Genomic DNA, 16,199 nt, shown 5'->3' on the forward strand with positions numbered 1-16,199 from the left:
ATTTCCTGTTTTGTCGATTTATACTTTATTTGCGAGCGAAGCTAACGGCTCCACAAGAGTGTGATCATTACAGCACAGTTATGGAAATAAATACCAGCTCATCTCTTTGGGGTGTGAACTGTGGGTCTCTTGTTTTAGACACTTCTTTCACTTAACTTTACCACGGGGGGCTCACAGGAGGTGGTCCGTGATATCCTGTGGTTCCCCCGGGCTCAGGAACTCTACTCACCCATCTGCTTTCTTGTATTTGAAAATAACCATCACACGTGAGGTCTTCTCAGTGATAGAAGTTTAGGATGCGTGAATAAGTTAGTATCGTCCATTAGGTAGGCCAAGAACTTTTCTAAAGCCATTTTATAAACCCGAATGTCATCATCTTTACTATATTCTAGTTTAGTCATTTTTCACATAATTAAGCAGTCGCGCACACAACGGCTTTTTAAGATATTCCGGAAGGAGCGCCTTCGAAATGCAGGGCGAGTGGAACATCAGGCCTTTAAAAGCACTAGCAAGCCGTCTTGCCGGCGTAGGGCTGCCTGCCGCATGCTGACTGCTCCGGGGCGGCCTGCGTCGCCGTGTTAGAGGTGAGAAAAGAGAGGGTCAAGGTCATAGGAGCTAATGACTGACTCATCGGAGACCCAACAGCCGGTGACTAGGAAAGGCGGGACTTTTCACCCTGCGCTCCTGACTCGAAATGCAGAGTCCCTGCCCACTGCGTCGGTGAAGCCCAGTGCGGCCTGTGATGCCACTGGCCTGTGATGCGGCCACCGCACGCCTGACGCGGGCCGCAGAGCCCCGCGGTTTTCGGGTTGGGGATTCCACGTGCGGTCCATCGCTTTGGTCCATGGGGCGATCCGGCGCGGGCGGTCGGGAGGGACCGAGGCGGCCATCCAGCCCCCCAGCCGGCCTCACCGCCCTGTCCCCTCTGCCCCACAGCGTGCCCGAGCGCGTGCGGGAAGCGGGCCTGCACGGAGGACCACGAGTGCTGCCACCCCGAGTGCCTGGGCGGCTGCAGCGCGCCCGACGACGACGCGGCCTGCGTGGCCTGTCGCCACTACTACTTCGCCGGCGTGTGCGTGCCCAGCTGCCCGGCCAGCACCTACCGCTTCGAGGGCTGGCGCTGCGTGGACCGCGACTTCTGCGCCAACATCCCCAACGCCGAGAGCAGCGACACCGAGGGCTTCGTCATCCACGACGGCGAGTGCATGCAGGAGTGCCCCTCGGGCTTCATCCGCAACGGCAGCCAGAGGTCAGTGGCCGGCCTGGGGGCGCGCAGCCCCGCGGGGGGCTCGGGGTGGGCTCTGCCAGTCGTTCCATCAGAGTGGGACCGCGAGGGGGCCAAGGGAGGTGGCCTTACTTACGTTTTTTAAATCAGATTCTAGGAGCAATGGCAAGTTGTATCCACGCCCTCCCCCCCCTCCCCCAGTAATGTTTTGTTTTGGAAGAAATTCAGTACCTGACTTGCTGGCTCAGGTACCCAAGGTCACCGTGTCCCTGAGCACTGGCCAGGCTGCCATCCCAGGGGGCAGACTCTAGATGTAGGTAGGTTTTCCCACGCCCCGCAGCATGGGCGCACTGAGGGCTTTGGGAGGAAGGCGGGTCAAGCCCGCCCGCATCCTCCAGGCGGCCAGGGCCTCCAAACGCCGCTTCAGCACAAGCCGGCGTCCTGTGCCCGCACTGGCGGCTCCTAAGAGTACTGCCTAGCATAGAAGAACCTACGCGGCCCATCGGCAACTCTCCGTCACCCCCTCCACGTTCACCCTCCCTGCGTTTCCCTCCGCGACCCGCATTTTTCTTCCTAAATACCGAGACTTCACTTGGGAAGCAAAGAGGTCCTTATGCGACACGCATCCCTCCTTCTGGACTTCTGTACAATTGTCACTGGTTTGTCTTTTTTTTTTTTTTTTTAAATGCAATGCTAGCATTGTTACAACATATAGGATTAGAACCCCAGAAGCCTAGAGGTTTGGGGGTTCCTACTCCCTGCTCTGGAGCACAACAGAGAAGGTGTAGTTTGAAGGGTTAGTTCCATTGTGACAGGCCAGCAGCCTTGGTCACATTCGACACTGGGGGAGCCTGACGTTGCTGGGTTCTCCAGAACTGTTCTACACATACCAAATACCATCAGAAAAGTAAACGTTAATGTTGAGTATGATGTGTGACTTGCCTACTTTTACTGCAGAGTGTGGAATGTTTGGAGGTGTTCCTCAGCCGGTAGCTTAACTTCAAATCAACGATAACACATCGGTTCCTGATATTGGACATAGAACAACTTTCTGCGTGCTGTAATTTCTATACACATTATAACAGTAAAATTTATTCCAAATACTTTCAATGATTACTGTGCCAAGACTCCCGTGACCTGTAAAGAAGACATATTCCACCCCGAATAAGTCTAGCAGATTTTACTGGCAGCCTTAGAACGTAAAAGAGCATTACCAATGCCCTGAGCTGTGTCTGGAGCCCAGATGAGGCCACAGTCCTGCCTGGTCATGGGGGCAGAGACGGGGCAGCCGGTCAGGGAGCTGGAGCTAACGCCATCTATGTCCCATGGCTCCATATTCCTATGATGTAGTGGGCAGAGGTGGGCAGTGTGCATTTCAACAATGCTGCTTCTCCCGCTGAAGTGCATTCCTCAAAGAACTGAGCCATGATTGCCCCTACTCTATACCTTTTCCATTTTAAAATAAAATGCCATCAGGAAAGAATAACCCCCCTCTCAGCCTTTAAGACCTACTCAGCACTTAGTTTAACATATTTATTTTTTAATACTGATTATACTTTCTCTGTACCAGAATGGATTCAAGGAAGCTTGCTCTATAAGCATATTGTCAGAATTCTTCCTTAGAAAAACATTTTTAAAGTGTTAGATGATTCCTCGACATTTTCTTCTTTCCAAAACATTTTTAAATTTATTTTTTATTGCTTATTATCTTTAAATGTTTTTTTTTTTTCAATCACAATCGGCATGCAGTATCCTAGACATTTTAGCAAAGGTACTTGATTCAGAAATTGCTATTCGAATAAAATATTGGGAGGAGAGGGTAACTAAATATATAGTTACCATATGACCTAGAAGTTACAGCCCTGGATTTAATGAAAACATACATCCACACAGAAACAAACACATACGTAGTTGTTCATAGCAGCTTTATTTATAACAGGCAAAAACTGGAAACCACTCGAGTTTTTGCCCCACGGTAGATAAACAGTTAAGCAAACTGTAGCACATCCACGCCAGGGAATATTACTCAACAATGAAAAACAACAGCCTTTTGAAATACACGACAAGTCGCATGCACCTCCAGAACGTACAGCTAATCTAAAAAGGTCACATGCTAGGTAATTCCACGTACATAACATTTTCCAAATGACAGAGGCGTGGGACAGTCATGGTGAGTTAGGGATAGAGACGATCTTCGTGGACTAGTTCAGTGTCTTGATTGTACCCGTGTTCATTTCCCGGTTTCGATATCGTATCATCATTATGTGAGATGTAACCACTGAGGGAAACTGGGTGATGCAGGAAGCTTCTGTACTCTTTGCCCCTTTATGTGAATCTATAATTATTTCAAAAGAACGTTTTCTAAATGGCGCGAGGGGGCAGTATTCAGTTTGTAAGTTAGAAGCCATCAAAGGCTGACAAATAGTGCCAGAGGGAAGTTACTACCGGGGCCAGAAGTGAGGATCCTGAGTGTGACGTCGGCCCAGTTCGTGCCTCCCACTGTCCCGATGTAAAATAGGAAAATTTTTTTTGACCCATTCGAAACACAATGCTTCATCTCTGCCTTAGATCTACAGTCAAGTTCCAGGGGTGGAAAAGGACTTTTAATGGAAAGAGCTAAAACGTACAGGTTTTTTTTTGTTGTTGTTGTTTTTGTTTGTTTTTTACGTGTTTTTACATATCTTCATAAGATTTAAAAGATCATTCGAGAACAATAATATAAAGATAACGGCTCTCCAGCGCCCCATCCTGTTATTTACACACCCCCTCGTGTCGTGTCATTTATTTTGTTTGGAGATCAACCCAAATTTTGAGCCACGCTCTGTGGTTCAGCAGCCGGATGAGCACTTTGCTCACTATTTCCTAAATGCTAGTAGGTGAGCAGGGAAAGTGCCAGCCTTAGGCCCTCATTCCTGACGCTTGGCGCTTTGTCGCATGTTCAAGAGAGCGTTTGAGATAGGACAGCCCATTCCAAGGGAATGGAACGCCCCTGCTTTTACTGTGTACGCAGCAAAAACAACATTTGGATCAATTTACAAGTTTCTGCGAAACATCGTCAAGAAATAATGTCACTTAGGCTTTAGCAAGAAAACAACGGATCTGCGCCGTATCCTATGCCTTTCGGATGCCTGCCTGGGCTTTGCCAGGATGCTGGCCGCGGGAGCGAGACTCCTGTCAGAGTCAGAGACACTGCTGTCTTTTCGCTGCCGCGTGCAGCCTCCCAGGGTGTGCCAGGCAGGAGCCACGACGCCGGAGAGCCCTTCCTTTCTGCGAGGCTGTTTCTCCCACGTGGGACCAGCTGGCTCCCCGGTCGACGGCCTGTGATACGCACGTGCTTCAAGGATGCATCACGAATTTCATCTAGAAACAAGCAGGCCCTTTCTCCTTTTTCGTTGGCAGTCTGAGTGGCTGTTCCTGGGTGGGCTTGGGGACGTATTATGGTGTGACCACTTGAATGCTTCAAAATGGTTGGTTTTTATAACATGTACTTAAAAAAAAAAAACCAGCTAGAAAAAAAACATGCTTATGATTTTTCAATGCAAGGAGACGCTCTGACCTTTGTGTTCGTGGTCGGTTCTTTATCTTCGACAGCATGTACTGCATCCCTTGCGAAGGACCTTGCCCCAAAGTCTGCGAGGAAGAAAAGAAAACGAAGACCATTGATTCGGTTACTTCTGCTCAGATGCTCCAAGGATGCACCATATTCAAGGGCAATTTGCTCATTAATATTCGACGAGGCAGTAAGTATTCCATCCCCCCGGAAAACGTGGCTGGATCTCCTGGTTTTCTTTTATTGATGCTTTTTCTATTCATCTATGACTCACAAGTAAACTATAGGCCCAGAAAAACAATGTGGTGTGTCAGCCTCGTGCTCGATGCCTCTCCATTGAGTTTCCCTCTAAGATAAAAACAAACAAACAAACAAACAGAAAGGCAGTCTGCTGTGAGCCACTGGTTCAGCGTTTATTCCTGTAAAGGGTCATCTGTCATCTCTCTGTGAGTCGCCTCTTACGTAGGAGAAGCACGTCTCGACACACACAGACCCCAGAGGAGACGATGGATCAGGGGTATGACTCAGCCGTCTCCAGTGGGAGCCAGATCCACACAGCTTTAAGTCCAAAGAGTTTTGGTTACTTAGCTCTTTTGAGGAGCCTGAGCAAAGGGAATATTTAATGCTATCACTTTAAAATTTCATGAAGTCCAAAAGAGTAGTCGATCTCTGAATTTGCTTCTGAGAGCCAAAAAGATTTAAGCGTGTGTCATCATGTATTTAAAGTTTCAGGCTCATCCCCGTGGGACGGCGACCGTCATTTGCGGTGGCCGTGGCACTCCTAGTGATGGCATTTGTGCAGAGCAGTTCCCACGGACTGATTCTGTGATATTTTCACTTCTGATCTTTAATGGACAAGGGTTTCTAATAATGGCCCTATAAATTCTCCACACCAGGACCTCTTGGTCAAGGTGCTGATGGTTTCATAAGCCAGAATAAACACAGTAAGAAGACCTTGAGGTTGAAAGGAATTTTTTTTCGACATCCTTTTGAATAGAAATTGTTTTTTACAGTGTGAGGGAGAAAAATGACCGATTTGTTTATTCCATGAATTTACTTTTTCTTAACTACAATTTGTCGAAGGAGCGAGCTATATTCTTACAATTTAGAGATGGCGGGAACAAATTTTGCTTAGCGCTTTTGAATTTTTCGATATCGCTCGTTTTTCACGTTTTTCAGCCCTTCAGCTCGAATTTTCTGACCCTCCTGGTACTTCTCCAATTTTGTTCTTTTTGCTCGTACTGGATCTCTTAATTTTTAAAAAGAGATCGGAAAGGTCAGTCTCCAGCCCAAGTTAAAGGCATGCAGCCTTCTCCACATTTAACGTTCTAGATCTTTCCCTCAAAACACCCACTTCAGACAAGCTCTAGTCTTTACAATTTGAGTTTCTCCTTAATTTCTCTTAGAAAAACATTACACAGCACATTAAAGGTAGAGCTTTACCCTCCAAGGCAGTGTCCTTAATTTTATTTCTATCAATTCAAAGCAAAATAAAACCTTTTATTAAATAAATCTTCACAAATCATACTCGGTAAAATCTCATTAGTCAAACCACACCCGTTTCATTATGCTGTTTTTTGTTATATATTTTGGTGTAAGTTGAACACGAGTTTTTTTCTTGTTTTTTTCTTTTTTTCTTTTTTTTACAATGAGAAAAAGGTAGTCTAAACAAAAATAAAGGGAACACACTGTTTATATAATGTCACTTTTCCATACGCATCGGCAGCCATTTCCCCAGCTACTTTGTAGTTATGAAAAGAATACACAGAAAACTTACAAATGCAGAAATGGATTTTCAGAAACCACCTGCAGATAGCCAGTCTCGACGTATTAGCGTGTTTCCTTCCAGTCCTGGTAATGTAGAATCTTTAAATACAGACGGAACCTGTGTCTTAGGATCGAGAGCTGCCGCAGGAGCACCCCTAACGAGGCCGGGGAACCCCGTTTACTCAGCGGCACCCCACACGAAGAGACAGATATACTGTCTGTCGACAGTATGTTGAACGACGTTCCCTCGCCTTGCTGGCCTCAGCTAATTGACAGTCTGGAATTTATGATTTTACATTCTTTCAATCAGCCTGGGAGCTGTGGTACCCAGCCGTCTAGAAACTGGCCTTCCCCTGCCTCGGGGCCCTGTCCTGGGAGAGGTTGTTGAGAGTCGAGGCGAGGGAAGCAGTTATTTTATTTTATTTTATTTTATTTTAATTTAATTTAATTTAATTTTTTATTTTATTTTATTTTTTATTTATTTTATTTTATTTATTTTATTTCGTTTATTTTACTTCGTTTTATTTTATTATTAGTTTCAAGTATGCATTACGTTGGTTAGACACTTACAGAGTTTATTAGGGAAGCGGTTTTTGACCATCACAATAAGACCTCCCACGGAATCTCTCTCCACACGTGGTAATGAGAAACCAAGTGTGTCACCCTCACGCTCAGCGACCTCACAGTCACACGGTCCCCTCTTCCTGTAGATAACATTGCCTCGGAGCTGGAGAACTTCATGGGGCTTATTGAGGTGGTGACGGGCTACGTGAAGATCCGTCATTCCCACGCCTTGGTGTCCTTGTCCTTCCTGAAAAACCTTCGCCAGATCTTAGGAGAGGAGCAGCTGGAGGGGTGAGTGCTCTGACTTTCCCGAACTGTCGTTCTGCTATTACAGAATAAGTAGCGTGCTTTCAAAACTCTCCATTACTAAGGGAAGAACGCTTTCTTGTTAAAAAGTAAGGAAGAAGCAACCTGAGTGACAGGCCACCTCCTCCAGTGGGGTCTCGTGTCATCGTGACTCCCCATGCTTGGGACGTTGCTGGTTTGGGAAACTGTCGTGACCCCATCGGTCAAGGGCCGCGTGCCCCACTGTGGCCAGAGAAACAGCGGAGGGGGATGCCATGAGGTCCTTTCCCGCCAGGAGTGACAGGGATGGGTCTGAAGGGCTCACCTCTCCGTGACGTCACCGTTTACATAGCCTTATCTCTCCAAAAAACAAAAAAACATGCCGTCTTTCAAAATATATGGGAACATGAGAGATTTGGAGAAGTATGGACAGTACGTTTTGTCATAAAGAAATCTTGATTCACAAAATTGTTTTTATTGATTAGCCTGTAGGATTTACGCCATCGATAGGATTTTTGCCTTCTGCAGAGAGGTGCTTTGTGAGAGGGGTTTTAAAATAGCCAGAGGATAAAATAAAAGCCGGTGTTTATTGCATCCGGTTTCTTGCCAGCAGTTCGTCCGTCCGTGTGCACCTTTGCATATCGACTGACCTTCTCACGCTCCTCCTTTTATATGCAGCTCCTGCCAGGCTTTATGCTAACGCTTCGAAATAAACGGAAACATCCATCAGTGAGTGACTTCTTCCCTCTAAAGAAAATCTGGGGAGATGATTCAGGAAGGAAAGAGGTGGGAGGGTCATGGGAAAGCATCTCCTCGTCGATTTATCTGACCTGCCTGGATACAGCGACGGCATAAGGCCTTCTTCACGGCCATCCTGCTTTTCCCAGACTCACTCTCGGTCGGTCTTAAATTCTTCAGATTCCATCACGAGAGGGCCTCTCTTCATTCCATCCCTGAAAAGCACATGATCCTCCCCAGCGGGAACGCTGATTCTTTCGTAAAACATCTTTCTCTTTGCACATCCGAAGAGGCTGCCGCTATGCCCGGTCCCCAGCGCGTCCCAGGTCACGTAGATGGCAAGCCGACGCTCTGCCATCTTGCCGCGGTGGTTTTGTTGGTTGGCTCCTTCTCGGCCCCGAGCAGGTCTGTGTGTCTGGAGTCCTTGGTGTCAGCGAGCGTGTTTTCTTAGGCAGATTGGGACCTGCAAGGTCTCCTGCTGCTTAAGGTGACGACCCTCCAGGCTGAGCTCATGGGGGACATAGAGGGAAAAACCAAGAGGAGAGTTTAATTCATTTTTATTAGGAATTATTATTACATGACGTGATTACCTTTCAGCTATGTGTTAACTAAAAGTATTATGCACTAAAACGTAGCTGAAAACGAAAGCCCGACTTTTATTTGCAAGACTGTGTGTGTATGACTCACTATCTGAGACTTGCATAAAACCTAAAGTCCCGGTGGTGTCTAATTAAGGATGAGTGCCATCGCTCAGGCGTTTGAGACGCTTCCGAGCTCAGATAAGCTTCAGGCCCCTTAGCGCTTGAGTTGGATTTTTCAACCTGCTGCTGATCCACGGCCCTTGCAGCCTACGGATGCTGAGCTTCCAGCCTCCTGAGCCTGTGCGCTGCGTGCTAGAGGGTCTCTCTTTAGCGGGGGACCTTGAGGATCATGCCTCTCTTGATGCGAGTTGGTTCTTGATCTGCCTTCCACATCCGTGACTAAGCAGGTACGTAGGTCCTGCTTACCTGTGATGAACACCCCACCGCCAGGTCCGTATTGGCCTGGGCAGTAGCGACAACTCATTTTTTTTTTATTTATTTTTTTTATTTCTCCTTTTCAGATGTAGGAAGACAGTTAGGTCCAGCCCCCTCCTCTGAAAGGAGGGAAGAGTCAGACAGAGTAAGAGGAGAAAGGAATGTGATGAATAGTTAAGTACGAAGCAGAACTTGCGTGAGGCTCGGCGGGGGACGAAAGGCATATGCCAAGGGCGCGAAGAGTCGGCTCTCTTATTCGGGAGACCAGACACGCCCCTAGAGGACGTGGCATTTGAGGGGGGCCTTGCAGGGTTTCCAGAGACATTCGGAAAACGGAAGATGAAGGAGGGCCGTTCAGGACGGGGAGGCAGGCGCCAAGGTAACGAGTTGGGGCATCCCAGGACCTGTCTGGCAAATGATGCTGGAGAGGCGGGTGTATCGGGATGAGTAAGGCGTTCTGCACCCAGGTGTGGCGGTTTTAATTCAGGTGGGCAGCGGAACGGAGTCAAGGCTTTTGACTGAGGGGAGTGTCAGCGGAGCTGTCTGGAAATTTAATTTCTGGACATTTCATTTCTGTGTGCTTCTGCTTTAAGCCAAAGGACTTTTGTCCCAGTGGTTCCCAAATTTTTCTACACAGCAGAGTCATCTTTTGATGCTATCAGGCTTTTACAGAGTTCTGATACCCAAGTCGCACTCCATCCCAATTCAGTCAAAGTGTGTAGGGGGGGGATCCAGACTTCAGCGTCTCTCTATATCCTGTGACTTGTGTTCTCATGCGCATGTCCCCAAAGCTCTCTGATTTTTTTTTTCCTCAATATTTTCTTGTCACACTAGTGCCTTAAAGTACTTCTTTTCTCGAATCGCTCACAGCCAACGAGAACATAAGCAAGCTCAATCGGAACAGAGTTCTGTAGCTTTTTGTTTTGATGGAGAGCAGACAGATTCACAGCATAGAGATCCTTCGTGCCCGACAGCCTGGGCATTCCATACTGGAACTCGTCCGCCTCCAGAAGTCTCTTGAGCAGCCCAGGCTACTGAGTCAAGTTCAAAACACGAAATTCAAAGCACTTTCCCTGGAGTAGAACTCTTAGTCTGCACTCCGAGCGAGCTGGTTTTATAATTCGATTTGCAGGCTGGCAACGGATACGAGCAGAATCACATGAAAATAGGTAGCAGAGTGGTGGGCAGTGGGGAAAGAGGCCCAGACAGCATCAGGCAGCATCGCTTTGCCCATAAAAACGCGGACGGCCAGGGTTTCCTCGAGGACATCGCTCACTCTGTTTCGAGAGTCATATCTCAGACAGTGAGACAGTAGGAGAGAGCATTTGAGATCCTGCTTCCCCCCGTGTCATCCGTTTGGCTCAAATGAACTCTTATTTAAAAAATAAAGACAGTCGAGGGTTTTCCCGCTATTTAAGAAAGAAACAGATTTTGTCATGCACACGGACAAGACGACGATTAGGAAATCACATTTACTGAGTAACTGACTTAAGAGCCATTTCCTTTAGGAAACAATTAAAATCTAAGTGTGCGCGTCTCAGAGCTTCGCGGATACGTCTCTGCCTTTTACCATCTCTGAATTCTCATCTCATCATGGGAGGATTTGGAGGGAGCCAGGCCGCAGGGCCGGGGCTGAAAACGGGAGCGGTATTGACAGGCAGCCCAAGAATGGCTTGATTATTATTTTGACAGGACTTTTACTTTTATTTTCCTGTTGCTTCCATGGGCTCCGTAATGCCTGGATTTTATTGATATCGGTATCCTGGCTTCTGGCCCTCTTCAGGGTTGTAAGAAATGTTTGTATTTACAGTAAAAAGATAATCTTGCTTTTCAAAGTGATTAGTCGCATACACAGAATTTCCATGCGCCTGCCACTCATCTGTCAAATTCCTGATTTGTAATTCATGCTTCCTCCCATGGGGAGAGGCGTGTTTTGTTCAGAAGGTATTTTCGGCGCTGATCTGCTCCCTGCCAATGAAATTAGTTTACTAAAAAGAAGCCTCATCCTGGGGCGAGTTGGCAGTTTGACCTGGTTAATTGGCCCTCGCTTGCGGCCCGGAGGTTTCTGTGCCAGTAAGGAGATTTTTTTTTTTTTTTTCCTCCCGTGTGGCCAACTCAGGAATCCGGGCAGCTGACACTGCAGAGTGTCCCTTCAGAGCTGCAAATATTCTGTGGGCAAGAACAGGCCTAAAATAGGAGGCATCTGTTTCCCACCTGTAAAATCCTCCTTCAGTTGTGTGACTGTAAAGAGGCCCCTGCCTTCCGGCCTCACCCACATCCCCCAGCACATGCGTGGATGGGTCCCGGGGCTCGTGGAGGGGTGGGCTTCCGGCTGGTGGGGCAGAGTCCGCCTCAGCTCTGTGACTCCTCCTGGGCGTTAGAGTCCTGCACTCTTAAAACTAACGGAGAGCTCAGACAACACCTGTTCACATGCCTCGTGGTCCTGTCTGTGAGTCAACGGGGCTATGGAAAGCATTAAGTGACCCACCCGTGGCCGTGCAGCTCATTCGTGACATTCTGGTCCTGGATCCCTGTCTCTCAACTCCCTGAGGGCGAGTTCCCAAGGAGATGTCACACGCGTGCCTGGCGGCGTCGTAACCATAACTTAGGCTTTGCTGTAAATGAACGACTCCGGCTGAGGACTGATCAGGCGTGCAGAGGTCCTGGTATGCGGATAGGGGAAGACCTGCCACCGGGCACAGAGAGGTGCCCGATGGCCACAGCCCCCAGGGCGGGGTGGGGCGGGGCTTGGGGCTCCTGTCCTGGCTTCGCAGAGAGGGCGGGATCCTTTCTTCTCCGCCCTTTGCGTATTGGATCTGGGGGTGCATATTAGACGTAGCTCAGAGTGCCGTGCTGATTCCTAGATTCCTTCCAGAAGGAAGCTGAGGCAGGGGAGCAGCAGGACGGGGGAGGCAAGGAGTCAGGGTCCGTGGGAGCACACCCTTCAGCACGGGGGACTCGGACGGGCAACGTGGCCCGGCCTGCCTGGTCCCCGAGCCGTAGCTGTCTGCACCCTCTCCTCCCCGGGCGTGACTTCTTTCCGAGATGGCTGTAGCTGATTCTGGCTGTCCCCACATCTTGCCTTTAGTAAACAGCTAGGTCCGCTGCTTCCGTGTGTGCTCACGAGGGCAGGACCCACCTATGACTTGGTCGGCTTTGACCTCCAGCCCCTCGCTGGTGCTCGGCCTCTGTGAGACCAGCGTGTTCCCAGGCAGGATCCCAGGACCAACAGCGTCATCATCACCAGGGTGCGCTGGTCAGCTCTGGATTCTTGGCCCACCCAGATCTGCTCATCAGCTCTGTGCTCTTGTCAGACACTGAGTCGCCGTTGCCTGGATGGGTGGCCCAGGGACACTGTCCATCGCGGTCCAGTCCTCCTCCCCCATCTTCTGCAGAGATTGGAGCTGGGGCTTTTCAAGGTGGGGTGCACCTGGGGGAGGAAACAGGTCCGCCCCGAGTCTGTCTCCGTGTCTCATTCTCTCTCCTACACTGCGGACGGCGTGGGTGGACTTCGTCCCCGAGGGTGACGGCGGAATGTCGTGCGCCCGTCGGGATGAGCACAGAGCGTCGTCCATCCTCCCGTGGACGGGCTGCCGGCACATCAGACATCCTCTGTGCTGGGAGAAGCCGCCAAAGCCGTGTCTGGGGGTGATCCGCGTGGCACCCTCGCTGCGAGGAGCATTCTTTGTTGGTGACAGAGGTCATGAAACAAGCGTCTTGTCGATTTCAGGACGCCGTCGCCGATGGTGACGCTCTCTCATATACCGTTAATAACTATATTACTTGCAGGCGAAGGCGATGGATCCTGGAGCCCCGTGGCACAGGGGACGTGCGGGTGGGTGGCCGGCAGGCTGGGCCGGACGGTGGACAGAGCGGGGCAGGGGCGTTGACGTGGTGTTTGTGCTTCTAGGAATTACTCCTTCTACGTCCTCGACAACCAGAACCTGCAGCAGCTGTGGGACTGGGACCACCGGAACCTCACCATCAAAGCCGGGAAAATGTACTTCGCCTTCAACCCCAAACTCTGTGTCTCCGAAATTTACCGCATGGAGGAGGTGACGGGGACCAAAGGGCGCCAGAGCAAAGGGGACATAAACACCAGGAACAACGGAGAGAGAGCCTCCTGTGAGTGGACCCGACGGCCACGATAAAGCGACCGCCCCCCCCTTTGATCTAGAACTCTCCTCCCTTCATTTGGGACAGCGGTCCTCACCCTTAGTGGCACCAGGGACCAATGCTCCTGTGAGCACCTAACGGCTGAGGGTCTGAGGCGGAGCTGAGGCGGTGATGCTGGCGCTGGGGGGCGGCTGCACATACGGATGGAGCTTCGCCCCCTCGCCCGCCGCTCACCTCCTGCTGTGCGGCCCGGTTCCTAACAGGCTGCTGACCGACACTGGTCCACAGCCCGGGGTTTGGGGACCTCTGATTTGGGGGAACAGGAAGCCTCCTTAACTAACACTTTGCTTATATATACATCTGTAGCTTCAGAGTCGATAGTGGGCAGATTCATGACAGATTTATATCAGTAAATTTTCCTTGGCATCTATGCAAGTGTGCTAAACATTTGTGAATAGGTTCTTCCTCCGATTTTGAAAACGTGCTTACAGAACACGCAGAGTTAAGGTAGACGCTTAGATTATTTTTCAAGCAGAGCTGGCCCTCTCTAGCACTGGTGGGCAGCGACCTCGGCCCTCACTTGCCCACAGAGTGTAGGGGTGGCCCAGGGGCAGGGGACCTCAGCTACGAAGTGCCACGTCCCCGGAGCCAGCCTCCACCCCAACACAAAAAAGATGGCAACAGCCTGCCTCCCCGAGCTAACACTGCTTTTTAAATTTAAAACAATATAATTATAACCTCCCACCAGCGAGGGCTCGTGTCTAGGATACAACGGTGCGTTTCTCATCTGACCCTGTCTGTAAAACCGCTTTTTGAAATACGGTTCCGTTTGGCCGGATAGCATTATAAAAGGAAATTGTCTCTCCACCGTCAGCTTTTCAGAAGAGAAGGGTATTAGGGAAAAAAAACAGAGTAATTTGTATGATGGAGGGTGATTAGCGCGAGCACGTGGAGCATCCGTGAAACAATGAGCATTGGACTTTGACGTGTTTTGCCGGTCGGTGTCTGGCCTTCGGTGTAGACACTCAGTTCGCTCGGAGAGATTTCGTAAGAGCAGAGCCGCCTGACACGGAGCTGGGGAGCCTGTTTACAGCCAGCACCGTGTTGCTCACGCCCCCCGCCACGGCCCCACGCACTCCCTGCTCCGGCCACGGCGGAAGCCGGGGATGTGTCCGAGGGCTTTCGGTGACTTCCTCCTCACACTCAGCCGGTCTGACCTGTCGGATGCAGAATACAGTAGCCGTTTATTGTCCTTTGAAAACAAAACCCGCGTTTCCTCTCTCAGAAACACTTCAGCGGGAACCGCGGTGTCTTTCCGACCTCCATCCCGCGCCTTGCGCCCCGCAGACTTGTTAGTTTTTAACGGCCGTTAGCTTCTTCCTTTCACCCGCCGAGGAGTCCCTGCATCTTCCAGTCCGATACCAAATGTAGACTAAGGAAAGGTCCCCTCTGTGGCACACCTGGTCTGTCACCTGTCTTTGGTGGTCGCACACAAGCAGACAGATGCCCACAACGACAGGACAGGTGCCATCGTATCTAGGGAGAGTCACCGCAGCTTAAAGGTCTACCCTCACCTTCCCGCCCCCGCGGGAGCCCATGGCTTAGGGGTCAGCGGAAAGATGGGGCCACCTTGCTCGGTCAGGCAGCCCTTCTCTTCCTGGTTAGGAGCCCCTCGTGGCTCCGTGTCCCATGCCCCTGTGGGGACAGGACAGTCCCTCGGCGCTTCACGTAGTGAAAGGTTGGGCCCTTAGTAGAATCAGAAGCCACCGAGCAGTCCAGAAACGGACTGACTTAGCGTGGGCAGCCGGCTTCGGAGAAGAGAGACACAGCGCAGGGCGGGCGGCTCCGCGGACACCCGGAGGGGAAGGACATTGCTCCCTGTCCCTCACGGATGCGCGTCTGTGCCCCAGGTGAGAGCGACGCCCTGCACTTCACCTCTACCACGACGTGGAAGAACCGCATCATCATCACGTGGCACCGGTACCGGCCGCCAGACTACAGGGACCTCATCAGCTTCACCGTCTACTACAAGGAAGCGTGAGTGTTGCGTGGTGACGGCAGGGCTCTCTGGGTGGCCCTCCACGCTTCGTCCTCAGCGCGGCCCCTGCTGTCACATGACCCCCGTCCCTGCCGGTGACAGCTGCAGATGGGGAAGTGTTAGCGTCGTCGGTGGGTAGAGGGGTTGGAATAAAATAAATTCAAAGGGTCGAGCTTGATCTTTAGAGACTGAGGTCAATCAACTGTAAATGGGATGGAGGGCGTGGTTGAAATATCAGGTCAACCCTGCTGCCCACTAACCTTGCAGTAACGCCTCGAGGGGCCCTGGGTGTCCCCCTCCCTGTGGGCCCCTCCCAGGTGTGGCCTTCTGCTCCAGGTCACGAGCCCTCCACATGACGGAAGGAGAATGGAAAGCAAAGGGCCTCAGGCCTTTCGTGATTTCTCCCAAGGTCCCCTGGGGCTCACCTCGCACCCTCAGGTGGCATTCGCCAGCCTAAGCGGCCGAGACTGACTACCCCAGGTGGCAGCTGTCACGCTTCTCCCCAGTCTGCTCCATCCCTTCCTCACCGAGGTCCCTCAGGTCTGGGCTTCCCCAGAGCTGGAACCAGGGCCCCAGAAAGGGTCCTTGCAATGAAAAAAGTGGGGCCCAGGAAGATTAGGGCTCCTGTACAGGGGGGGTCCCTCGTGGCCTTCCATCGTGACGACGGGGCACGGTATGTCACATCTGCTTCAGAAGCCAGTGGCCAGCGGCTGTCCAGCCCAGTCGTCTGCTGGGGGTTCCACCCACCCCGCAGCCACAAATACTCTATTCCCTTCGCTAGTCAGCTGGTAATTTCACCGAAGAGTTGATGCTAGTTTTTGACACAACGTGGAAACGAAATATTTGAATATCGTAAGATACTTAAGTAATCAAAATCGCTTGGGGACAAATTAGATTTTG

General features: G+C 50.6%; 1 protein-coding gene across 1 annotated transcript; it reads left to right on the plus strand.

The window, feature by feature from the left end:
• The first annotated feature begins 469 nt into the window (after nt 1-469).
• LOC120597106 (insulin-like growth factor 1 receptor) lies at nt 470-15,318 on the plus strand. The gene is made up of 6 exons (XM_039855803.1): nt 470-526; nt 792-1,249; nt 4,817-4,965; nt 7,253-7,397; nt 13,056-13,270; nt 15,172-15,318. Exons 1-6 carry the CDS (start codon nt 470-472, stop codon nt 15,300-15,302), a joined length of 1,155 nt encoding a protein of 384 aa, XP_039711737.1. The 3' UTR covers nt 15,303-15,318.
• Nucleotides 15,319-16,199: the final 881 nt, after the last annotated feature.

The sequence above is a fragment of the Pteropus medius genome, unplaced genomic scaffold (assembly GCF_902729225.1).
Source record: "Pteropus medius unplaced genomic scaffold, Ma_sr-lr_union100, whole genome shotgun sequence".
In the NCBI taxonomy this organism is placed as follows: domain Eukaryota; kingdom Metazoa; phylum Chordata; class Mammalia; order Chiroptera; family Pteropodidae; genus Pteropus; species Pteropus medius.

Excerpts from the sequence above, each read along its gene's own strand:
- LOC120597106 (XM_039855803.1), top strand. The coding sequence starts at position 470 with ATGCAGGGCGAGTGGAACATCAGGCCTTTAAAAGCACTAGCAAGCCGT. Across the intron at positions 527-791 it reads TAGCAAGCCGTCTTGCCGGC|AGCCCCGCGGTTTTCGGGTT; the intron begins GTAGGGCTGCCT and ends CGCGGGCCGCAG. Across the intron at positions 13,271-15,171 it reads CAACGGAGAGAGAGCCTCCT|GTGAGAGCGACGCCCTGCAC; the intron begins GTGAGTGGACCC and ends TCTGTGCCCCAG.